This window comes from Alligator mississippiensis, chromosome 14 (genome assembly GCF_030867095.1).
Source record: "Alligator mississippiensis isolate rAllMis1 chromosome 14, rAllMis1, whole genome shotgun sequence".
Classification (NCBI taxonomy): Eukaryota; Metazoa; Chordata; order Crocodylia; family Alligatoridae; genus Alligator; species Alligator mississippiensis.
The window spans coordinates 1,005,434-1,029,758 of NC_081837.1; the positions used below are offsets into that span (position 1 = coordinate 1,005,434).

Here is a 24,325-nt window from a genome sequence, read left to right on the forward strand (position 1 = left end):
TTATAGGATCAATAATTTACTTTTATTTCTTTATTTACATTTTGCAACGTGTTACAGGAGGAGAAACACTTGCTAATGGAAGTTACAGATGTTTAAACCCTTGTCCAAAATAATGGAAATGTTTGAGCGTATTCTTTAGCCTGGGGAGTCGTAGGACTTGACTGGCAATATTAGTGAGCTGGAAGCAAGTGCGCTCACTTTGTACTGCGCGCGTGTACTGGCTTCGCACGGTCCCTGTAGGGAGACGCTAAGCCAATCTACTTTGCTTTCTCCTGCACTCTCGGTCTTTGCGCTCCTACTTCAGCATCTACAAACAAGTGAAGCAAACTAGAAACTGCCTGCCAAGGGCTCTGTTTCTCCAGCAACTGCTCCGTTTCCTGGCCCAGAAAGAAAAAACCAAGATCCTAATTCCCCCAAATCCCAGGTCTCCTGCATGACAATGCTTTGCGTTGTCACCAAGCCAGCTACACTGAATGCACTAATGAGAAGTGGGTCCGGTCACTACAAGATACAAAGATTTATAAAATGAATTTGATAAAAATGTTACTAATATCATCCCCCTGGAAATATGCTTAGATTCCTAGTTTCCTTCCACCAAAAATAGATTTTTTTTTTAATTTTATAAATACATATTTTTAATACAGACAATCCAAGGTAATTCTATGCAAAAGAAGTCAGACTGTCACATTCAGACAGGTATCCTTGGTGTAGCATTAAGGGAAGAGCAGACATCACAGTAGGCATTAGCACAGTGCTTCTAGGGAGGCGAATGGAGGGATGAGCGCACGCAAGCTCACCTGCTCAGAGACTGTGCCGTGACCCCAGGACCACCCAGCCGGCGCCCACGCGCCGCTTCTCACGTCAAGTCCCCCAAATATTGCATGTTTAGGGATGTGTAGGGAGCTATCAGAGAAGCTTCAGTATGAATCCAAGGAACATGAAAACAGTCGTGTGAACTCGACCAGTCCTTGCGTTCGAGACACGAAGACGCTACAAAGGATTGCAATCTTTTCTTCACGTAACAAAGAATACTTTAAAGCTATCAGGACCTCAGAGTCCCTAACCCAAGGTAACAGTTCTGAGCCCCGGTTTACACGCGGTCGCATCCATCCCACTTCTTCCTAGGCTAGCACCGGTGCTGGGAACCCGGCAGGCGGTCAGACCTGGTGGACTGAAACCATCCGACAACTTAATGTTTGCAGGGTCAGTATTGCAATATGTAGGAGGCATGACATCCACTATCATTGGTATTATCGTAGCTAAGTAAGTGTTGTTCAGTTAAGCCCATTCCCACCCCCAATGGTTAATTTAAAGACTAGTTTCATAGAAACCCAGCCACGCGCCTCACTCGAGTTTTGTAACAGCAGGGGGTCTAAGTTTACTCGACCAAAGGCTGCATCGGACTCTGGAAAGTGGTCAGTGGCTACATCTAAGTCATAAAAACTGGACTTGTGTCACAGCTCAGTACACCACGGTTAAGTTCCAGTATACAGCTAATATCCAGGCAGTATCCATGTAAATATACAGTTTGCATCGCAATGAAGAATTGTAGCCAACTCTTCTAGGTTATAGTTATCAAAAACATGTATACAGGAGTGGCAAAAACATGTGGCCCAAAGGTCTGATAGAGAAGCCAGCCCCGTTAGTGATGTGCTCCTGGGAAAGAGAGATTGCGACCCTGTTTTTGAACCTGACAGGAGGAGACTTCCAACATTTAAAGAAGACCCCGAGTCCTTCTGAGCCAGTGATAATGGAAGATTCGACTAACGCACAATCCGTTCCCTTGCCGAATAAAGGACACGTCGACAGGAAGGTTCTTCTCTTGGGTCACCGAGACAAGGTCGGGGCTTAGAAGTATTTCCGTCTCAAAAGGATTTACTCTGTTCTGTAGTCCATAGGTTATGAAACATGGGACCGCACAGTACAGGGTTAAATATTTGCCCGGTTCCTTCAATTAAAAAACATAGTTCCAAGGAACTTAAGCTGAAAGACTTAGAAAAGAGAGAGTCAATCGCCTTGTCCGGTCAGAATGATATCACAGAGTCAGAATTTGGGTTTCCTCATTCAAGGAGGTATTTCATTATCAGCAACACAGGGATTCAGAGTCCAAAACTTCACTTAAGACAACCACAGTGGACATAAAATATTAAGTCATGCTCCAGGAAAGTACCAAAAAGTTTCGCAAAGTTAACATGTTAAAAATAAGTAAGAGAATCCCTAAAAGACGGTCGTCTTGAATACGATTGTTCCTGATTTATCTGGCTTTGATTTTCTTTCATTTGACTTTTAACAGCCCGTGTTCACCAGAAATCAATAAATTTAGATAATTTATGCTGTTGGAAAGCTGACTCTGAGATAGCATTAACCTCCCGATACAGTGGCTATCCAACTCGTTTTGCAAGTCAAAGGTGGGCATTGGGGAAAGGCCAGGAGGGTCATTAATGACACTACTTTAAGGTGTAGTATCACTATCTGGTGACTCTGGGAGTAGAGCTGAATGCACCGTCCACCTGGAAAGCTGGGATTCGCAATGCCAGCGCAAACCCAGTATGGACTACTATTTGAATCTGGGATACTAGTCAGCAGGAGACTAACAAAGAACTTTCTAGGGGCTATAAACCAAAGTATTTTTCAATATAGGGCACTAAAACTATGATATAAAATCCTCTTGTTGTGTACAGCTTGATGCACTCTTTGTTTCAATATTATGCACTATTTTTCTGCGTGAGCAGCAGAAAGAGAAGTGGAACATGCCTGTTGTCCAAGGCCATTGACTTCTGTACTAGGCTTAGGTTATTTTAAAAGCTTTTAACAGTCTACAGCTCTCAGTAAATACGAGTTTTAACCAGTTAAAACAACAGTACACAGGAATGGAAAATGCTCTCTCTTACACTCCTACATGCTGGTTTAGAGTTCATAAAGCATCAGGCGTTCTTGTTATCTCAGCAGTGGAGGCTCTTTTTTTCTTTTTCTTCTTTTTTTTTTTTTTTTTGGAAAGAATATAAAAAAAAAAACCAAAAACCAAAGCCAAAAGATATAAATTCAATACTTTACTCCATTAAGTGGCTGAGAAACCCCCCCGCCCCCAGTCTCTATAAAGGTTTACAGCATTTTGGTTTGTAGGGCTGGGCAAACTGGCTAGTAAGCACTTCTATACAGATCACATTCAGATGGTTTGCTAGCTTGAAAACACAATGCCCTGAATATAGGTCATAATCACAGTTTACTCAAATAGTCCCTGAATCATCTCATTAATATTTCATTCTCCTTCGTGCTGAAGTCCCCCTTGCAATACGAGGCACTGCACCAAGACATCCATTCTGCAACTTGCTGGAGAGAGGACCCGTTCTCCAGGTCTTGCCCTGACAGTGTGATGAAGGCAGACAAGCTCACAAACTACCGTACTAAGTCACTTCCACTTTTACAGGACATAGGTGAAAGGGGAAAAAAAAGCATGGAGGGGGAGCATTTTTAAAATTAGCCAAAAAAAATAAGGTTGACAACTAACCGTAAGGAGCAGGGGGCCAGGGACTTCAGTGGGGTCCCCCCACACTGCCTTGTTGCCGCGTTCAGATTCAAAGAGGATCCTTGCCAACAGCCCCTCCCTGGAGACAGCTGCACAAAGACGGCATAACTCTCACTTTTGCAACGTGGGCAGAGATGGTGACATTTTAACTGCCTGCTGCTGGAAACGTAGGTGTCTGGCAGACTCGCTGCGTGCCCCCGCTATAGCGATCAAGCGCAGAAGAGGTTCATGACAACAGCTGGGGGGCGGAAGATATTAATACAATGGAAAGTGCTGTCGACTGATGCCGACTGTACTCTCCACTGCCTCCAAATCAATTAACGTACTTCCTTACGTATTAATATTTGAAGAGCGACATTAAAGTCTTCAGTATTTCCAGGAGTTTTGGAAACTTCTCGGCGTGACACAGTCTAACAGTCTTGATGCAAGAGAAAGATTTTAACCTGTCCAAGAGACTTTTTGTAAACTGGTTTTCACCTTGCGCTGAATCACTGTGCTGCCAAACGATCGACTAATAATCACTAGAACATTACAGAAATAACTAGGAAAGCTCCTTGAAACCGTCATAAGCTGACGCCAGCTGATTTTATGGCTAGACAGAGTAGAGACAAAAGCTTGCGATAACTATGGGCCTCATCCTGCAAGGTAGTAGTTTGTTAAATCAGTGAACGATCCATGCATGCTTTGGCCTACAGTTAAGCTTTTTAATAATTAAAAAAAATGCTGTGCTGCATCCTAACCTGCTACAGTATCCTTAAAAAACAGGATTATTTGTCAAAAGTGAAAAACAAACCAGCCAAGGACAAACAACCACACTTAATCTCATCACCGGCTCCGAGACAGCACGCGCGGTTCAGACAAAGCCTCCCTGTTCGCACGGCACTGAGAAGGGCCTTTAGTTTTCCTGTTTGAATTAGGCTGCGATGGGAAAGGTGTTAATTCACAACAGGAAACAGACTTTTATCGAAACGAGGACAATCACACCCGTCTCAGGCTAGCGGGGCCTTCCGTTGACCTCACAGACGTGGAGACACCAAGTAGTTACAGGAAATATCTACAAGCTTCAGCTGCATTTTTCTGACACCAGGGAACTGAGCTTTTGAGTAAGGGTTTCATGACCACAAGTCGGTAGCAGACAAAAGGGCCGAAGAAAAGGACAAGAACATCTTTCCACGTGACACTGTTTCAGTGATTTTCAGCTATTCTAGGGTATTGGTTGAGGTTTGCATCTCCCTGCCCCCCTTCTCCAAAAGGCCGTGTAATAATGCTGTGCAAAAATGATCCTTTAATTCCTTACGGGGCACCAGCAGTGAAGACACAGCGCTAGCCACAGTGCAGCCACCCAGCCCCACGTTGTGCAACTCGTCGTCTCTATGGGATGGAGCAGGTCTGGTGCAAAGGATTTTTATTCTTTTTTTGTTTTTCTTTTTGGCAGAAAGAGGAAAGCACGCAGGATCACAAACTCCTTTACGTTTATACACAACAAGGAAACCGGAGAGTCCACTCACTCCAATGACCCTGGAGAAATAAAACCTCTTTCCTGACGACCCACACAGATGTGCCTACCACTGTACTCGCCGGAGAAGGAAGGAGTTTCTTGACGTGGGCAAGAAAAGCCTAGCCCAGGGACTGGCTCAGTATTAGCTGCCTGGTAAAGCTAAACAGAACTAAAAAGCATCAACTTCTTAACCCGGTTACTCTGCAAAGTGAAATGAAAGGACAACGCCACGCTTCTAACAGAAGCGGAAGAAAAGGGCAGTATTCGGTTAAAAAAAAGAGCCTTTCATCGGATCGCTATCCTCCAATGCGAGGTCTCTTGTTTTGAAGCTATCTAGCAGGACACGTCCCCCAGAGAGAGGGGAACATTTGCTGAACTATGTTTGTAGAGATGGCCTTTCTAATGTCACAGGTATGTTTTCTTTCCTGGGATGACAGCGAGACATCTCTAGCTGGACGTGCAAATGCAACTGGCCGTACGACTGCGCCCTCGGGGAATTCCTGAGCAGAACCAGACAGCGACGTGCGTCTCGGCACGCGCGTTGGACTCCTGCCCCTTCGTAGGCTCCCCCACACTGCATTCCTGCAAGAGCAATCACGTGCTAAGAGAGGCTTAACAATGAGGCCGGGGATCTGCAGAGTCTTGGCAAGGAACTCGCAGACTGGGATCAACTACGCGCCATAGGGCCATCGTTACACGGAGCGACCGAGAGCCCCAGACACTGGTGACCAGGGATCACTCTGGTGTCACGCTGAATGGAGAGTCGTTGAAGAACCGGGTTCTGCTTCAAAGCTCAGAGAAGAGGAAAGACTTCAGCAAATTTAGTCCTGAAACTCCTACTATAGCAAAGCATCCTTGGTTCCTGAATCCTTGCTCGGCGACCTGGAGGAAGGTGTTGGAATCCCTGACAATTTCTACAGGAAAGGGAAGGCCAGCGCAGCTCTGCTCCCCACCGCACGCTTACGGCCCTCCGCTGTACGAATAATCCGCCTTGTTGTGCATCACCAGCTTGTTGTCTACAAAATAGAAACTGTCCGACTGCGTCTCGTAGGGGTGAAGGATCATCTCTCGAACTGCAAAACAAACGGTGGGTTTTAGCTCACGGCTGAAAAACACCCCAGAGCTGGTGCTTCCAGCAGCAACTGCATACAGCTGGGTAAAAGCACGTGGGAAAGGACAGGCGCCGAGAGCAAGGAACCGCGACAAAGTGTGCTCTGTCCGGCCCCCTTTCCTTAGCGTCCGTGACGAGCAACAATAGGCTAACCCACACATCCTCCCAGGAAGAAGGATCTGGCAGCCCTCCTTTACAGGTGGGCACCTAAACCACAGAAACACTGCCCGAGGGCACGCAGGAAATCTGTAACAGGGGCAAAAGGTCAGCCCAGATCTCCCGAGACCCAGCCCAGTGCTTTACCCATGAAACGCCTTCCTTCCCAAGGCCAGGGGACAGGCGCTGCATGAACAACGCTGTGCAACGTGCTGTTCTCGTTCGGCCCCTGCTTTGTGCATCCACATCCATTTGCATAACTGGCATCAGATGTTTGCACGGCCGAGAGCACCGTAGAGGCCTCCAGCCAGTCACACTTCCTATTACCAGTTTTAAAGTGGTTGGTAGATGTTTTAATATCTGCCACCAACTTTAAAGTGGTTAGTAGATGTTGTAACGAACGGTTCATTGTCTTTTAACTATCTCTAACACCTTCTCTTGATGCACATCACTTACTGCTAGTGGCTGCACCATGCTTATAACATTTGCAAATCGCCCCCTGATCCTTTGCAAAGGGTTTTTACCCCCATAAAACTGCAACCAATGCATCTCTAGAGGTGTGTGCATGTTTTCTCTTTCAATCACTGCCAGCTGCTGAAAAGTCTTAGTGCTGGAGTCTTATCTTGACAGAAGTAAAAAGAATGAAGCTCAGTTTTCAGGTCAGCATAATTTATAGAGCTGACAGACAGTAGGGAAAAAAACGAAAATTGAGCAAGTCTGATCTGATTGCAATTGGGAAAGTGGCAGCACGCAGCTACCCCACCCAGCCTCTGCACAGAAGCAGTTTTCTGTTGACAGCCCCGGCTCCGCGTGCCCTGGACTCCATCTTCTAGATGAACAGTGCAACAATGCTGATTTCCACAGCTGAGCTGCACGGGCTGCTAAAGAAACGGCAACGGATTGCAAAATCATTCAGAGCTTTAGCTGCACTGAAGCTGTTCTCAACATGCCCCACAAAATGGAAGTCTGATCTGACTGTGATTGGGAAACATCTGCCGGACAGGGACACCGTTTGGGAGGGAGGTGGGTAAAAGGGGAAATATAGCTTCTTCTGAGCCAAAGTGCTGTTTTATTTAGATTTGCTTTCAAGAGCATCTGAAGGGCTCTGACGTGATTGAGGTTTATCCCATAAAGGCACCACACACAGGGAGCAAGTGATGGTCTCCACCCCAAAACACTCCCCGTCCTACACTGGAATTGAAGGTGATAAAACAGCAACCGTGGCAGCAGCAAAGCAGCTAGGAATCAGTGTGTTTTAAACCCACTGCTGCATTACTGCATTGATACACATGGCCAAGAGCTACAATACACAGAGCAGCGAATACCCACTGCACCGAGGCTGGGAAAGGGAAGGCAAATCAAGGGTGAAGTCTAAAAGGGCCCAACAGGTTTCAGCTTTATCAGTGCAATGCGCCATAGGTAAACCCTACGCGCTGCATTGCCAACGTGCCCATCAGCGCCTGGCCACTTCCCAGGCACGTGTCCGTATCTGCCTAACAGCACAACTGCTCTGGTTCCACTAGCCTTTTCCCTCGGGGTGAAATTTTCTTCACCCCTTGCAAGCCAGCAGCTGTGTTACGGCTCACCATGACTGTGGCTGACCATGACTTGGCATGAGCAAATGGATGGGCTGTCTGGTTAGCACAGGTGCTTCTACGCTGGTTTGGACTCTCCCATTAAAACCCGTTCCAAACACCGTGCTGTACCATCCCTCCAGGCAAACCCATGACTGGACTTACTGAGATCCTCTGAGAGCTGTGGGAATTCGTAGATGTGCTCACAGGTGTTTTTACTGCTGGGGATACAGAACCCAAACTCAAAATCAAAGCTCTTGAGCAGCTGGTCCCGGAAGTAGTGCCTCTCGATCATGCGGAAGTTGTTAATGGGCTTGTCCCCTACTGTGAACTCCACCCTGCGAGAGAGAAAAGGAAAGCTGAAACAGTGACCTCCTGTGTAGACAAGTCTTGGCTTTGACCTGACCCCAGGTGCTATCGCTGTAGGCTCCGGGATATATGACGCTGTACGACAGGTAAATCCTGCCGTGCAAACAGTGTCTGCCCTAACCTAAAATGAATATTTGCTATAACAAGGTGGGCGTCAGCTGGTAAACAACGTGGCTCTCCAGTCCCAAACACGAGGGATGAGGAGTCCCCACCAAAGCATAGTGTAGCAGCGTTGGCCAGGGTACAGCAAGAGGCAGCAAGTTCCCAAAGCTCAAAATATTCAGCCTCCAGATTCTCATTTTACAGCTGAGCCCTTCATCGGGATTTCAATCAGGCACCTACACCCTGGATTCACCTTGCTGCTGCTCCTGTCTTTGATAAGAGTTAAGTTCATCTAAACCACCTCTCGGGAAAAGCCCCGCTCCGAGGCCGAGTCTGCTGAGCTGCAGTCTGACCTGAACCCAAACCGATGGCTTCTCTCCGGCTGAAAAACAGGCCTGCACTGGAAACAGCAGCTGACGTTTAATTATAGCATTACAGGCCCAATGCCATAACGACAATGGCTGCCAAGCTCTTAATCTGATCTAATTCAGACACAAGTGAATGTCCCCTTTGTTTCCCTTCGCACAGGTCCAGCCCCATCCTGGCCCAATGACCTGATTCTCCACCTCCAATAAGAACCAAATGAGGCTTTTGCCCACCTCGGAGTAAAAGGTGTGGGGATACCTGCCAAAACCTGCACCTTCCCACCCCAGCCCCCATCACTACCTGTTGCTGCCGGGGGTGGGGAGTGATCAGAGCAAGGGCGCTCTCATGACCAAAAGCCAGTTAGCTGTTCCATAGTGAAGGGCACGGAGGGCCACACACACTTGCTAGTTTGTTTTACTTGTTTGTAGATGCTAAAGGAGGGAGAACAAATACTGAGAGTGCAGGATAAAGCAGATGAGAATGGCTTCGTGTAAGACAGGGACTGGGTGACACCAGTACACACACGGAGCAGAGGTGCTGACGGGGACACAGCTCAAACCACAGGACGTGAGGAATCAAGGGGCTGCACATAACCCCTCTGGTCCAAGGAGCGAGCTAACGACCCTTTCGCCCCATCCGCTATGATTGTCACCGACCCTTTCACCCCAACCCGAACGCGTCCACGGGGCCCAGGTGCCAGTTACTTACGTAGCTCCAACTTGCCGAAGTCTAAGGAAAGCTGGGGTGAACTGATAGCGCACGAACCGGCCGGCATTGGGGTCAACATCCTTCTTATCGCTGTGCTCACGTTCTGCCAAGGCACAAACCAACTCTCCATCAGCGGGGAGGGAGAAACAGGCCTGGGCTGCTGCACTGCCTGGCCCTTCCCACAGAGACCCCTGGAGCTTGCCCCCACGTTGCTGGACCCCAGCCAAACATGGCACAGGTAACCCGAGGCACAGAGCGGTTGGCTCTCTGCACAAGGTGGGTACGGCCTGCCGGCGGTGAGCTGGCGGGGAGGATTCAGGGGGTGAAACCTGGCACGGCCGCCCTGCAGCAGCGCGCAGCCACGGCACATCTTCCCAGGCAGCAGCTGCCGGGAGACGGGGGTGGGAGGGGTGTCTCCCTAGAGAAGCAGTCAGGGCTGTATATAACACGATGGCTTCAGCAGGAGTAGGTTTGGCATAAGCAGGAAATGTAAAAAACCCCAGAGGCTTTGGCCAAAACAGCAGGACAAATGAAATGCTGTGAACCCTCCAGCACAGACCCACTCGCTGCCTCGTCCTCCCTGGCACTAGGGACATTACCCTGGATGCAGCTCCCGCCCCCCCACACCCAGTCCTTGCAGGGCTTTCCCAAGGGGCCGGTTAAGACAGCGCACGGATTTGCAGTTGCAATGTGGATTATGCAAACATTCCCGCGTCACCGAGACCAGCAAGACGCATCCAGCCCCAAACCTAACTGGGAGCAAACCCAGAGCGGTTCAGTTTGCAGCAGCGGCTGAGACGTTTGCCTGCAACGTGCTTTGCTCACAAAGGCCCAGCACTCCCCAGGCTCCCAGGCCTCTAGAGCTGCTTTGTGGACTGTAAAGAGCAGCCTACAGGTCTGAGCACGGGATTAAGACCTGCGAGCTCCAGAGGCTGCTGCCGTACTGACTGCAGCGTGACCTCAAACAAGCCATTTCAGCCCCGTGCCTCAGTTTCCCCATCTACAACAGAGAGAAAACTTGGCCTGACGTGCAGGGAACGGGGAGTTCAGAGGGGAACACCTGAAAGCCTTGCACGGGTGCCCGAATCTTCATTGCTACCGGCGTTGACAACATGTAACACCAGTGATAGCAGGCAAGGCAAAACCATATGTTGTTTTCCCCGTTGGTTTGACAGCACATCACGGCCCATTTCCTCCCCACGGAGCCTGCTTCTGGGGACGCTTCTCTTCCCTGCTTCTGCGAGAGAAGCTGAGCAACAGGGAAAGGCATTGGAGGAACTGCAGCAGGGGAGCCCAGGCCTGCATCCGCGATACCGGGGCAGGGACTGACATTTCAACTATGCAGCTGAGTTGCCACCAAGGGACTTGATCTCTCCTGGCTTCACCTGTTGCAGCTGGGTTTCCGGGCCCTGACTTTTATTCTTAACTACATGGACCGGGCTCTGAGCTGCCCTGTTTGTCCCAGGACCGGCAAGGGCCTGCAGCCCGAGGCTGGAAAGAGCGAGGGGTCCCTTGCAGCCATGCGGCGCTGGTCGGCACTCACCGGACGCAGGCGGCTTGGTGATCTCGAACAGCACCGTGCCCGACTCCATGTCCCGGATTTTGAACCTGGTGAAGTCGATCTTGTACACGTTTTCCTCCGGGGTGCACAGATAATCTGCGGAGGACGTGCAAAGTCAGTGGGGGAAAGACTGGCCACAGGGTCACGGCCAGCTGCGGGGGTGGCTGCACCCAGCCCCACGCCCCCTCCCTCGCTAGCACAGCTGCACCCCGCGGGGCTGCCGGCCCCAGCGTGCAAGGGACAGGTGAACAGTGCCTCTCCCGCGGGCCAGGGGGGCTGTCACCTTGCTGCACCCCTGGCCCTGCACTTTCAGGACCCACTTTCTCCGGGGCATGGGCAAGGGGCCGGCACCTCCAGCGCGCCCCGGCCTGTTCGGTTTAAGAGGCTTTGCCTCTCCCTAAAGCCGTCCTCTAGCAGAATGCAAGCGCTAAGCAGCTTTGGGGGCATTAAGCCGCCTTCACTTAAATAGAACGAGAGATTCCCCCTCCCTGCCCCTGGCACGGGGCTGCCTCGCCTCCCCTCTCCCCGAGCACCCTCCAGGCCAGCGCCGCTACCTCTTCCCCTGCTCTCGGGATGGAGCCGGACCGCACAGCTGGAAGGGAGGCTCCTCCCTGCCTCTGGCAGGGCTGACACGGGCTGCAGACCAAGGCTGCCCACCTTGTCCTTGCCCTGAAGCCAAGCCTCTGGGCATCAAGCTTGCTGTCACGGAAGAGGGCCTCAGTGGCTCCCCGCCCATTACCATTCAGGTCCCACCTGTCACTAGTCAAGTCGCAATGGCAAGCCCCCGCAACGCCTTAATACTAGCAAAATCCCGATGGGTTTGGTGCATGGGCACTTGCAAGGCTGACGTATGACAGCCCGCTCGGCAGCCCAGTCCCAGCTCTTCCCCTCCCACCACAGCTGCGGGTCGGTCACCTCATTCAGCACCTGCTCCCCAGGTCCAAAGTGGGCACGGACCCACCGCCTGGCAAGCAGGAGCTTGCAGCACGTGCAGGGGCATCACTGGCACCTGCAGCTGCCAGCTCTCGCATGCCCACGTCTAGTGCGGCACAAGCCCCTCCGTTCTGATGCCACGACGTTGGGCAGCAGCCAGCCCAGATCACGTCCGTGCCACGCAGCACGGGCCTGCCTGGGTGCACGGACCCTCAATCCTGCCCACCGTTACGGTCACGTGAAGGAAGACAGACGGCCCTCCCTGCCCAACAGCCCCCGGCGCCAGGCCGCGGGTAGGAGCCTGCCGAGATGAAGTCGGCTGCATTTCAGCCATTGCCCTGCTGAAATGCAGGGCAATGGCTGAAGTGCACGTCATCTGGGTTATGAGCAACCCCATCCAGCCATCTCCATGCCTGCAGAGGCTGACATGCCCACGTCTCCTCTCTGCAGACATGCCCGCTGGCACAGGGAGCAGAAGCATTACACTTGCTTTTCAGAGGCTTTTAATGCTGAGCGCTGTCACCAGCAGCTCAAAGGAAATGGGGTCTGGCAAGGATGCCATCAGCCCAAAGCCACCAGCGCGGCACAGATGGGACCCCAGCGGCCCCTTGAAGACGGCTGCTTTGGGAGGACGAGTTCTTCCCAGCGGAGAGCCGGGCCTCGCCACACGCCCAGTGGGAGCCCATCACCTTTCTACCTGGCTGCACAAGTCCTCATTTCCCGGCGACACCGGAGTGAGAGACAGCCTGGCACTACAAGTGCCCCAGGGCCCAGGGTGCAGCAAACCCCTCCGCTTGCACTCGAGGCTGGTGCCGTGGGGAAGCACGGGGCCGTGCAAACCAGCCCGACCTGGGTCGGCGTCCCACAGACCAGTCCCAGAGGCCACCGCTGCACGGCCAGGACCCCCCTTACCCCGCTGCGCGCAGGGCCACGGGTGCAAGAGCCACCAGCCCTGCCCGGCCCGTTCTCCCGTTTGTCCACAGTTAATTATTAAGTGTTTTCCTTTCCCGACTAGCGCCATGGCAACCATTTTATCCTCTTCCTTGGCAGCAGCGGTTGCTATAGGAACAATGTCAGCGGCTCATCCAAACGAGAGGGAGCAAGCGGGGCTGCAGGCAAAGAGCTGACGAAGGCAGACGCCGGCTGGGTGGGAACTACGAGCTGCCCTGCCTCTTCCAGCAGGCCTGGCTTCCCCAGCATGGATGCCCAGCGGGAGATGCCAGCTGCCAGGGGCGGTGCTGGGACCAAGTCTTCCTTCCCAGACCCCTTGGCGGGCACCGTCCGGGAGGACAGAGGGAAGAGGCGACCGAGACATGACACAGACCAGACTCCTACCAGCCCAGATGGAGGCACCTGCCTCCCGAGCTCAGAAAAGCTGTGATCCGAGACCTAGACGGCACTCGTACAGCGCCACACACGGGCATTTCTCAGAGGAGCTGGCAGCCATACGGCAGTCCTGCTGGGAACAGCATCGCTGCCCGGGGAAGACCACAACCCCAGTCAGGCCCTGAAACAGCTTGGACCCGGCGGGAGCCTGGCTGAAGTCTCCACGTGCGTGCCCTGGGGCTCGCACCCTCCGGGTGGCTGGCACGTGCCTTCGGTGCTAGCCGGGATGTCAGAGCCACAGGACTGTGCCCGGCTCAGGGCGAGGCGTGGAAAGAAGGCAGCGCCGGGTCTGTCTTGGGTGGAGGGACAAAGTCAGTTGTGCCTTCGTTGCTCGAGGCAGATCGCAGCAGGGGGGACGCTCAGGTTTCTCCGGACAGCCCATTTCCACCCGGGACGGGCACAGCGAGGCTGGCAGCGCCTCCCAGCTGTTCTCACGCTGCATCTCTTAGCCGTTTGCCAGCACGGGGTGGCCGAGTCGCCAGTCTGCCAGGGAGGGGAGGGCCCCGTGGGCCTTTGGTCCAAAGCAGCACAAAGGGTGGAAGCAAATGAGCTGCCCCCAGCTTCCCTACCCGAGCACGGTGACCTGCCCGAGGCTGCCAAGCTCCGTGCCCACAGCCAAGACCTCCCTGCACACGGCTGGGCCACCCGATGTACAGGACACACAAACACCTTCTCCCTTGTCCTCAGCCCCACGTGCCTGAACGAGCACACTATTAGTAGAGGCACCCACAGACACAGGCCTGGGACAGACGGGCCTCCGACTCCACCGCTACATCCTGCCACCTCCCACAGGATCAGACAGGAGGGGGAATCCCAGCCTGGGCGCACGGCGGCATGGCCTTGATACCGGGCCTACCCCCGCGACAGGGGGATGGTGAGCAGCGGCTGCTGCAGAGAGGGAAAAGCGTCTTTTCCCCCCGAACCACCTCTGGGGACTCCGCAGAGAAAGAAGGAAGAGAAACAAGTCCACGTCACTGCACGTTTGCATGCCAGTGCCCATGCACCCCGGGCGAAACCTGCCGCTGCCACCCCTCCTGCTGCCATGAGACAGGAAGAGGCAGGACGAGCCAGGGCCCAGCCCAGCCACGCGGTATGCCAGCCACGCTGCACCTCCCACCTGCTCCGAGGATTCGCTCGAGGGCCCAACACACTGGGCAGGCACAGGACAGACGTGCAGGGGAGCTCCATCAGCGCCAGCCGGAGAGCCAGAGCTCCCAGCTGCACCCACCCCGTGCTGCATTATCACCTACGCAGCTCCCGGGGTTTTCACCGGTGGAACTTGTGCTCTTTCCCTTTTGCAGGGGCCCCAGGCTGGATCGGGACCCTGGCTGGCTCAGTGCTTGGGGCCCCTGGCTCCGAGCTGAGCAAGAGACAGCAGCCCAGAGTCCTATAGCTCCAGCAGCTTGGAAAGCAATACAGATAAGCCCTTGGGGAGGGGACGGTGCATGCATCACGGCCACTGGTGCCTGCCTGGAGGGTAGGAGCATCCCACCCCACACACAGCTCAGCGAGTCTCCGCTGTGCTACTAGGCAAAGGATGAGACATGCAAGAGGGTCCCAGCCCTGGGCTGCAGCCTCTCGCCATCCTCCAGCCAAGGAGCAAGGAGGTGCACATGGCCTGCCGACCAAGGGACTCTGGTCCCCTGCCCCGCGGCCACTCTCCTCCACGCGCCCAACACGACTCCGGCCCCCGCGGCACAGGCCACATGCAGAACAATCAGCGCTGCCCTCCAAAGACACACTGCAACCCCAACACAGCCTCCGAGAGCAGCACCCATGGGTGCCCCTGCTTCCCTGGGCAGGGAGCAGCTGCTTTTGGAGCACCAGCACAGTGTGGGGGGCCGCAGCTGGCAGCGTGACGGGAGTGGGGAGATCCCGGGGGTCATGCCAGCCTGTTTCCTAACGTGCTTTAGCCAACAAGGTCAGCGGCTATTTAGGAGCTGGTGCCCCAGACATAAGCCAGGTCTCCGGCAAAGACAAGTGAAGATGAATCTGAGGAGCTGGCGATTAGGAGATTATCCGCTTGGAAGTTCTTGGGCGATGACCAGAAATAGCACGGATGTGCATCCGAGGGGCAGGCGGGTGGCGCACGGCAAAGGGCTTCCTGCCGCTCCAGCCCACAGCATGGCTCGTGGGGCCGGGCCAGCCCTGGGCAGCCCAGCATCGCTGCCTCGACCCCGACGGCATGGACTGTGGGTGGATGAGGGCTTGTAACAGGGCACCGTCCAACGCCGCTCACTGGGGCCTCACCCACCCTTGGGGTTAGTCTGGTCATGACCAAGTGCAGGGCTGGGCTTCCCTTGCCACACCTGGGGGCTGCCCAGTTGCAGGTGCCCGGGACCCTCGCAGATCAGCTTTAGTAGGTCAGGCAAAGACTTCTTCTAAGTCAGCAAGACCCCATCCCCTACACACCCATCGGCTCCACACCCGGCATGGCCAGGGAAGCCCACAGCCCAGGTCAGGACAGGTGCGGGGGGGATGCCTGGGTGCCAGCAATGTGGGCAGCGCACTGCCCCTGTCAGGCCTCAGTCAGGAGAGCCAGCAAGAGGCTGGCTACCTGCTCAGAAAGGGCTGTGAGGAGGCAGGCAGACAGACAGACGTCTCTGCCCTCCTGCTGGGCTGCTAACTCATCACAATCTGCCCCCAGCCCTGGTAATCCCCAGTTAATCAAGTGGTAAGGTTTTCCTCTCTTGGGCAGCAAGCGAAAGGGCCCAGCTACCAGCCAAGACAAGGCTGCAGCTGCCTTCTGCAGCACCCAGGCCAAAGCTGAGCCCGCCAGGCAGCCCCAGAACACGGGCATTGCCCCAGACGTGCCCCCTGGCACAGAGCAGGCAGCCACGGAGAGCTTCACGCTGAGAGGACACCGACAGCCAGGATAACTGCCATCATAAGCATATTAGGGGCACGCTAAGCAGAGCCCAGCTGGCTTCCCCGCCTCCTCGCTTGCGCTTGTGACCGGACGAGCTTCCATGCACTGGAAGCAAGTGCCCCTGTGCCACGTGGTTCACAGCTCCCAGGAGCCGGGCACTTGTGGGCTGTGCCAGCGACCCCCGTGGAAGAGGCAGCTTCTTCCACCTGCTTGGCTGATCTCCAGGGCAGCCAGTGCCCAGCACGCTGTGGGGAGCAGTGGCCAAGCAGCTGCTTCTCTTATGGAGGCTGCCTGCCCGCAGCTCTCCAGCCCCCACCCCAATCCTTGCACCCAGTCAAGGCCCCTGGGAACCAGGTCTCTCCACCCTGGTCTGACACCCAGGTCTCTCCACCCTGGTGCCCGGCAAACGCGCGGACAGGCCTGGCTAGTGGAGGAGTCAGCCCCACAGAGTAGCAAACACCCGCGGAGCACCGTGAACCCACCGCAGGCTCTGGTAATGGCGTGGTCCTTCACGGACGGCAAGGCTTCACTCGCCTCAGCGGAAAGGAGTCATGGGCGAGCCGGGGCAAGTGGCGCAGCTACCACCAATGGTCTGACCTGGGTGCCACCTTCCTCAGCCCGGCTGCAGGGTTTAAGCCAACAGCTAATGCTGAGCAGGCCCCTGTGCAAGGCAAAGTACCTTGCCCCGCGGGGCCTGCCGTGGGCTTCTCTTGGTGCTGGACAGGATGAGAAGAGCCCGGCTCAATCCAGCCTGGGGCAGCCTGTGCCCCGGGCACTGCCCATCCTGCAAGGCTCTCCACCTCCACTACGCCAGAGACAGAGCAGCTGGGGCAGCCCCAGGCAGAGCGAACGTTCAGACCGATGCGTGCCCGACGGTGGCTCTTTGCAGGTGCTATGGAGTGCTTTCCCCGCAAGCACCAAGCATGCAACCAACCAAGCAGCACCCGCGCGCTGTCCCCAGCAGCTGTGGTGCAAGGCTGGCTGCCACCGGACTATGCAAACACGGGCTAACGAGGCACGGAGCGTGCTGCCTGCGGTTCGCTATGCCAGCCGGGCGCCTCGACCAGCACCAACTGCTCCTGAGCAGGCCTGGACCGAGCCTCGCTGCTCGAAGCACCACGGCCCAGAGGACGGGCAGGCCCGGGGGCACTCAGCTGCGATCCCACGCTATCGGAGGCCACGTGGGTCTCGCTGCAAAGCCGGTGCGGGCACCCCACCGGCTACGGCGCCTTCTGCAGGACCGGGCAGGGCTGCGAGCTGTCCTCTGCAGCAGTGCTCCTCCTCCACATCCCCGGGCCTGTCCAGGGAGCACGCCCGGCTCCGAGCGTTTGCCGAGCCGAGGCCCACGGCCCAGCTCTCCCAGCGCAGCTGCGAGGATGCTAGACGAGGCCCGGAGCAGAGCAGCAGGGCCCGCGCAGACGTCCCCCGACCAGAAGCACCGTGCCGGGGGGGGGGCCCAAAAGGCCTAGTTCAGTGCCTGTTGCCACCGCCGGGTCACAGCCCACGCGAGACCCTGCACCCTGGGGGCGGCCACGCGCCCCTCGCCAGCGCGTCCTGCCGCCGGGGCACGGGGCAAACCCCCGGCGCAGGAGCCTGGGCGCCGCGCCCGCCGCCCCTGCCCCCGGGGCCTGCCGACGGGCGGCTCCCGCGGTCCCGGGCGGAGGCCGGGCCCCGGGCACGAGGCCTGCTCGGCGGCCCCACGGGAGCGGCTCGGCCGGGCGGCTCCCTGCCCCGCAGCGGAACAAAGCCGCGCGCCCGCAGGAAGGCGCCTCCCCGCGCCCCGGCCCGCCTCTGGGGCGGCGGGCACCGCGGAGCATGCCGCGCTCACCCGTGGTGACCTTCTGCAGCCCCAGCACGTCCTCGGGGCCGATGAGCGCCTTGCGCAGCAGCTCGTCCTCGGTGCAGGCGGGCGCCGCCGCCCCGGCCCCGCTGCTCCGCTTCACCTTCATGGCCCCGGCCCCGCCGCCCCGCTCCCTGCCGCAGCCCGTGTCGGCGCGGAGGGCGGGCTCGCTCATCCCCCGCGCGCACTAAGCGCCTTTGCCCGCAAATCCCCCGCGCCCCGGCTCCGGCCGCCGCCGCCGCTCCCTCGCGGCCCGGCTCCGCCCGCCCGGGAGGAGCCTCCGCGCCCGCCCGCCCGCAGCAAGGACACGCACGGCCCCGTCCGGCTTCAACTTGTATTGGTGGGAGGCGCAGGGCCCGCCCGCGAGCCCCGCCGCCAGCACCCGCCCCCGGCCCCCCTGTTGCGCCTCAGTCCGTCTTGGTGGGCTCCTTCTTGCCCCGCCTGGCCTCCCGCAGGATCTTGGCCAAGGAGAGCAGGAGCGGCACGGCCATGGGCAGGAAGAGCGGGATGTAGATGGCGAACTTCTGGTCGTCGGGGAAGTACAGCAGATGCAGCAGCGAGGGGTCGAAGAAGGCCCGCTCCGAGGAGGTGACCGCCTCCTTGCTGGCCTGGAAGGCAGCGCCCAGGCGCCCCGCGGCCAGCTCCTCCAGCGCCTGCTGGACGGAGGCCACGGCACGGTACACCTGCGTGGGAGCACACCCTCAGTGCCCCGGTCCCCACCGTGCCTCGGCCCTCTCCCAGCTCCCCGGGGCCCCGGCCCAGAGCGAGCTGGCACCCCCACGGCTCCCAGCCCCCACGAGCCCAGGGGTACGGGGCAGGCACAGCGAGCACCTCTGCCAGGAACATGCTTGCTTTTAAAACCGATGCCAGCAGGGACTGGGGGCTGAGCAGGGGGTCTCCCGTCCCCACTGAAACCACCTAGGGATTCAGGGCGAGGGGGCAGGGGGAATAGGATGCTACAGAGGCACGCAGCCGCAGGACAGGGGCGTCTGTCACTCCAGCTGGACCCAACACCTGTGCCTGCTCCAGCCCTCTGGTTCAGAGCAGCTATTGCCAGCCCCTCCAGCACAACCTCCCCCGGGCACGTGTGCGGAAGGCACCCATGGCAGCACCAGGCTTCCCCAGGGCCCTGCTCCGTCATGACGCCCACCTCAGAGGCAACGTCGTCCTTAATGACAATGTTCCCAATCTTGTCCAGCAGCTCAGCCAGGGAGGTCAGGGTGGTGGACACGGTGGCCACGTTCTCCACCGTCCGGGCCCACAGCAGGCGGTCCAGCTCCCAGGCCGCCAGCCCTGCGTTCCCAGGGTTTTCCAGCAGGAACTCCCCTGGGAGCGGTGCCCGGGAAATCCCGAAGAGCAGCCTGGAAGCAGAGGGGGCAGATCAGGGGAGGCCTCAGCCCTTGGCCGTAGTCACAGAGACAGGGCACAAGCATGATACCAGCTCTTCTCTGCCTCTCCTGCATCTGGACGTGCTGGAAGAAGGGGCAGGACTGAGCCCTGGTGAACCACCAGGTTGCAGGGAATGGCTCATCTGTGACCTGCTGGGGCCAGAAAGGGCCCGGAGCCTCCTCCCCTCAGCACCAGTGGGGCATGTCAGCCTTGCGCTGCCCGGCGCGTGCTCCCGGAAGGCCTGATCTGTGTGCCCAGCCCCGGGAGGACGGGCTGGGAAGTGTCCTCACCGCAGCTGGGCCAGGAAGACCTCCATCACTCGCACCATGTCCACATCGACCCGCAGTGGGAGCGGGGCCTCGTCTGCAGCCGGGTGCTTGACATTGTACACCTGCCAAGACAGCACACGGGACAGCTCAGCACGGGCACCCTCCCAACCTAGGGCCGGCAGAGCCCTCTGCAGCCAGCACCACAGTCTTGCCTGGGAGATGGCCAGGGACTCTTTAGCCCCGTCTCATCTCAGACTGTGTGCCCGAGGAAGAGGCAAGGATCCATCAGCGAGCAGAACGAACCCGCAGGTGCAGGAAGCTGCACCTATGTATTGCTATGCCCAGGCAGGTGAAGCTGCTGGGATGTTCCCAGTTCTCCTGCGCTGTGGCGTGGACGGCCCCACATGCAACCCACAGCCAGGCTCATCGCCCCAAAGCCCCAACAACACGTGCAGCAAGCCAGGGAGATGCTGCCCCTGGGCAGGCCCCATGGTTCAGCCAGGAGCCACAGCCCTCGCGCTGGTACGGGACAGGCTCTGCTCCAACTAGAGTCCAAAGCTCTGGTCCTTACCATGATCCCGCCCCAGCGGGGGCTGTGGAAGGCGTTGGTCCTCACCAAGGCCCCATCCCGGTCCTGGATGTAGAGCGGGGAATGGGCTCGCTCTGGCACGTACAGCAGGAAATTCAGCACCGGGAAGAGCGAGGCAGCACTGGAGCCTGGAGAGGGACAGCGAGAGCCTCAGTGCTACTGGGGACAGGTGCCAACAGGGACCGGGCCAGCCACTCACAGGGGCTCTGCCTCTGCTGGGGCAGTCAGAGAGGCCAGGCCAGGCCTGACCCGCTCACACGCACCTCTCATCCATGCCGGCACCCTGAGCACAGATTCGCATGGGCCCCAAGCTGAGCGGACTGTGCTGGTCTCATCCTCATGCCCCCGGGGACCTGCCCACCAAAGGACCAGCGGCCACAGCTTCACAGCCTGTGTCTGGTAGAACTGGGCTGGGTGCAGAAGTGAAGCAGGGAGGCTGCGTGGCACTTACCCAGCCTGGCCTCCACGGGGTTGATGACGTGCGGGAGGCTGTGCGCACTCAGAAGGAAGCTGGAGGAGTTCCTGTCAAAGCGGGGCGTGACCCCCAGCATCGCGTAGTACAGGATCTGCAGGACAGGAGCACAGAGGAGTGACTCCGGACACTCCCCACTGCCCAGGCGCCCACCCCTCTCACCCAGCCCTCACCTGCGAGTCCACAGTGAAGTTGGCTACAAAGCTCAGCTTGTCCAGGAAGGGCTGGACATAGCCACGGACGGCAGCCTCGATGTCCCAGCGCACGTCGTGGGACTTGGGGTCGGGGTTCAGCAGGCTGAAGGTGATTTCATACCCTGGGCGGGGCACAGCACGGAGGTTGCTACTGTGGCCCCTGCGATGGGGACGGGCAAGGCACGTCCCAGGCATTCGGGGCACAGCAATGCCATGCAGCTCATGTCACACAGTGACCGCTGGCCCAGGGCCCCTGTGCCACCTACCCAGCCTCAGCACACCCCAAAGTGCCACCCTGTGCAAACCCTGAGCTGCAGCTCACCCAGTACCAAGAGGGGTAACATTTGGGCCTCAACAACTGCCCTGTGCCACAGGCAAAGACGACAGTACCGTCAGTACCACAGCCCCCGTGGGGGAGGGAATAGCCGGGCAAGCTTGGCACAGGATTCCCATGGGTGAGCAGTGCCCTGACTGCATGGGAAGGCATCATCCCACCCGGCCAGGCAGGCAGGCACAGCCCCTACCCAGGCTGGACTTGAAGGGGCGCCGGGTGTCTAAGCCGAGGTTGCCCAGGGGCACACGGTCCGACAGAGCAGCAGCGATGGAGTCGGGGGTGAAGGACATGGTCTGTGCGATATGCCGCACCCGGGCATTCACCGCAGTCAGGACATCCCCCGCGGCTGGTGGGCCCCTCACCACGGCGCTGCGGTGCTTCCCGATGTACACGCTGACCCCCTGCAGACAAGACCGGGCAGGGCAGCGAGAGCCAGACGTGGCAGAACGTGCCCACTCCACCCATTCCAGGGCAAGGCCCAGCCCATGGGGACGCCAGGATGACGGGGCTGGGAGAGCTGCAGGGACCCCTGCCCCAGCCCCTCAGGCTTGTCCCTGGGACAGGGATGGGGACAGAGCCTGTCCCGACAGTGAACAGCCAGGAGGGAAGGGGCAGAGAAACCCGTGAGGCAGACGAACAGCGTCCCTGCCTGCAGCAGTCGGGGAGGTCTTGCAGCTGCACCTAACCCAGGCTCGGCTGCTTCCCACGCCGCAGCCACCCTTGGGCAGGGTCAGAAGCAAGGGGATCTCGCTGGACAAGCTCCCACCCACTGCAGTCACGCCAGGGGCACCCACGAGCTGCTCCGGGGAGGGCAGCCCGTGATGGGACGCCAGGCACAGAGGGTCGGTCCCGAGCAAGATGGGCAGCTGGATGGCACTCCCAGCAGCAGGAGAGGCTGTACCTGTGGCAGGAGAGACGAGGCCTCTGGGATGATGTAGATGGTCAGTGAGCCCAGCGAGCCGCCCTGCAGTGGCAGCAGTGCCGCATCGGCCTCTGGAGAAGACGAGGACATCGGTCACCCCGGTGCTGGTGAACCCAAGGCAGGGCATCCCCACCACCAGCTCTTACAGACAGAGACCTCCGCACTGCCCCCACCCCAGGGTCCCAGCTTCTCCCCTCCCTGGGGCCGCCCAGCCCTGCCCGGCCCCTGCAGGTGGGGGAGAGGGAAGGGTAGCGTGCATCCCCCAGGGCCCTGGGGTAAGAGCTGCATCCCTCCGCATACAGCAACTTCCCAGGCTGCCCCACTCGCCCCCAGGGCACAGCCAGCCACCAGGACCATGCCCTGGGCTGCCCCGTCCCCACACCTTGCACTGTGCCCAGGGCCAAGGCTGCCTCCTCCTGGCCCGTGGCGCTCCGGTAAGCGGTCTCATAGCGGGCGGCGACGCTGGTCCTCACTGCGGGGAAGGGAGAGCGCGAGTGAGGCCACTGGACCCAGCCACGGGCTCCCCGGCCTCACCCCCACGCTGCGAGCCCTGCTGGCCAACAGTGCCAGCCCCGCTCCTGGAGATGCCCCCGCGTGCGCGGCTCCGCGCGGCCTGGCTGCGAGGATCCCCCAGGCTGGGGGTGGCCAGGAGAGCGGCGGTCGGTCAGGAGTCCCTGCCCTCTCCCCCCAGCGCCTGCTCTCACCAGGGCTGCAGCGAGACCCGCTCCAGCCTTGGCACAGAGGCACGAAGCGCCCCCGAGCACGGCAGCAGAAAGCACCCGGTCGCTGGAAACCCAGGGCTTACGGTTCAGCGGGGTCTCCTCCTCCCGCGTGTCGGCGAAGGGCAGCCGCCTCTGCTGGGCCGCGGGCAGGGAGCCCTTGGCGAAGACCACGGCGATGGGCACGGTCAGCTGGAACTGCGCAGAAGGCCGTTACCCGGGTCCGCCCGCGCCGGCGCCCCCGTGTCCCCCCGGCCCCAGGGGCGAGGACCCGCCGCCCCTGCCACAGCCGCGAGCGCCCGGCCCTCACCGCCAGCACGTCCAGCCGGGCGATGTGCGCGTCGGGCAGCGAGGCGCGGTAGGTCTCCGTCGTCTTCCACCACAGCGGCAGCCCCAGCAGCACCGCGATGGCCGCGAAGCACAGCGCCGCCCGCTTCCCGCGTGCCTTCTCTGGGGGCGCAGGGACGGGGTGAGGGGCGCTGCCGCCAGCACCCCCCACCCCGGACACGGGGGCTCCCCCAGCTGGGGGGGGATGGGACATACACCTGGGGGCTCCCCCAATTTAGGGGGGTGACAGCATGGACACAGGGGGGCTCCCCCAGATTTAGGGGCGGGGGGTGACAGCCTGGACACCTGGGTTCTCCCCCAGATTTAGGGGGGTTGATAGCCTGGACACAGGGGGGCTCCCCCAGATTTAGGGGAGGGGGGTGACAGACTGGACACCTGGGTTCTCCCCCAGACTTGGGGGGTGGGGACCCAGACACCGGGGCTCTCCCCCACATTTTGGGGGCGAGCCCAGGCCCCGGGAGCAGCACCGGCCGCCCCGCCCCCTCCCGGCTCCGCACCTGTCTCGTCCGCCGCCATCTTGCTTCCGGGCCGCGGAGCGCGTGGGAGGCGGGGCCTGCGTAGAAGCCAGCCACTCCGAGCCCGGTCGTACCGCGGACTGCCAATTGACGCAGACCGGGAAGCGGGGGCTTCAGGGGCCCGGGCAGAGTGACAGCGCTCTACGCCAATCAGCGCTGGGGGGCGGGGCAGGGCCGGATACGGCAGCCTGGAAGGGACATGACGTGCCTAGGGCTGCTTCGCCCGCGGGCTCGTGGGATTTCAGGTGCGCCTGCGCACAGCCGGAGGCACGTGGCGGGGCCTGGACGGCACGTGGCTTGGGGGGGGGGGGGCGCCCCCTGCAGACCAAAAGGAGCTGCGAGCCCCTCCCCCCCGGGCAGCTGTGCCCCCCTGTTCTGGGGCAGTAGTGTCCCCCTCCCAGACAGCAATGGGGCAGCGGTTCCTCCTCTATGGCCCTGCCCCAGGGTGGCAATGCCCCCCACCCCCCGGCCCTGCCTCTGCCTCTGCCCTGGGAGGCGGGTGCCCCCCCACATTCCCAGCGATGCCCCCACCCTGCGCAGCACTGGGGCAGGACAGGCGCTTGAGGGGGTCCCAG

At 58.8% G+C, this 24,325-nt stretch overlaps 2 protein-coding genes across 2 annotated transcripts; both read right to left on the reverse strand.

Moving 5' to 3' along the window:
• Positions 1-18,232, reverse strand: UNC119 (unc-119 lipid binding chaperone). Its single transcript, XM_019485663.2, has 5 exons — positions 17,988-18,232; positions 10,954-11,067; positions 9,411-9,513; positions 8,031-8,203; positions 1-6,097 (listed from the first exon to the last, which is right to left on the reverse strand). Exons 1-5 carry the CDS (start codon positions 18,172-18,174, stop codon positions 5,985-5,987), a joined length of 690 nt encoding a protein of 229 aa, XP_019341208.2. The 5' UTR covers positions 18,175-18,232; the 3' UTR covers positions 1-5,984.
• An 87-nt stretch (positions 18,233-18,319) lies between these two features.
• PIGS (phosphatidylinositol glycan anchor biosynthesis class S) lies at positions 18,320-23,839 on the reverse strand. The gene is made up of 12 exons (XM_059717329.1): positions 23,733-23,839; positions 23,198-23,337; positions 22,974-23,085; positions 22,551-22,640; positions 22,148-22,239; positions 21,437-21,647; positions 20,892-21,034; positions 20,698-20,812; positions 20,229-20,374; positions 19,679-19,779; positions 19,150-19,360; positions 18,320-18,682 (listed from the first exon to the last, which is right to left on the reverse strand). The coding sequence occupies exons 1-12, from the start codon at positions 23,749-23,751 to the stop codon at positions 18,407-18,409; spliced, it is 1,656 nt and encodes a 551-aa protein (XP_059573312.1). The 5' UTR covers positions 23,752-23,839; the 3' UTR covers positions 18,320-18,406.
• Positions 23,840-24,325: the final 486 nt, after the last annotated feature.

Bases quoted from the DNA above. Each gene is read 5' to 3' on its own strand.
- UNC119 (XM_019485663.2), bottom strand. From the start codon at position 18,174: ATGAGCGAGCCCGCCCTCCGCGCCGACACGGGCTGCGGCAGGGAGCGG. The intron at 9,514-10,953 runs GTGAGTGCCGAC...GTGCCTTGGCAG, and splicing joins CACCAAGCCGCCTGCGTCCG to AACGTGAGCACAGCGATAAG. The intron at 8,204-9,410 runs GTAAGTAACTGG...TCTCTCTCGCAG, and splicing joins CTTCGGCAAGTTGGAGCTAC to GGTGGAGTTCACAGTAGGGG.
- PIGS (XM_059717329.1), bottom strand. The intron at 22,240-22,550 runs GTGTGGGGACGG...CGTCTTCTCCAG, and splicing joins GGCCCTGGGCACAGTGCAAG to AGGCCGATGCGGCACTGCTG. The intron at 21,035-21,436 runs GTAGGGGCTGTG...TGCCCCGCCCAG, and splicing joins CCCCTTCAAGTCCAGCCTGG to GGTATGAAATCACCTTCAGC.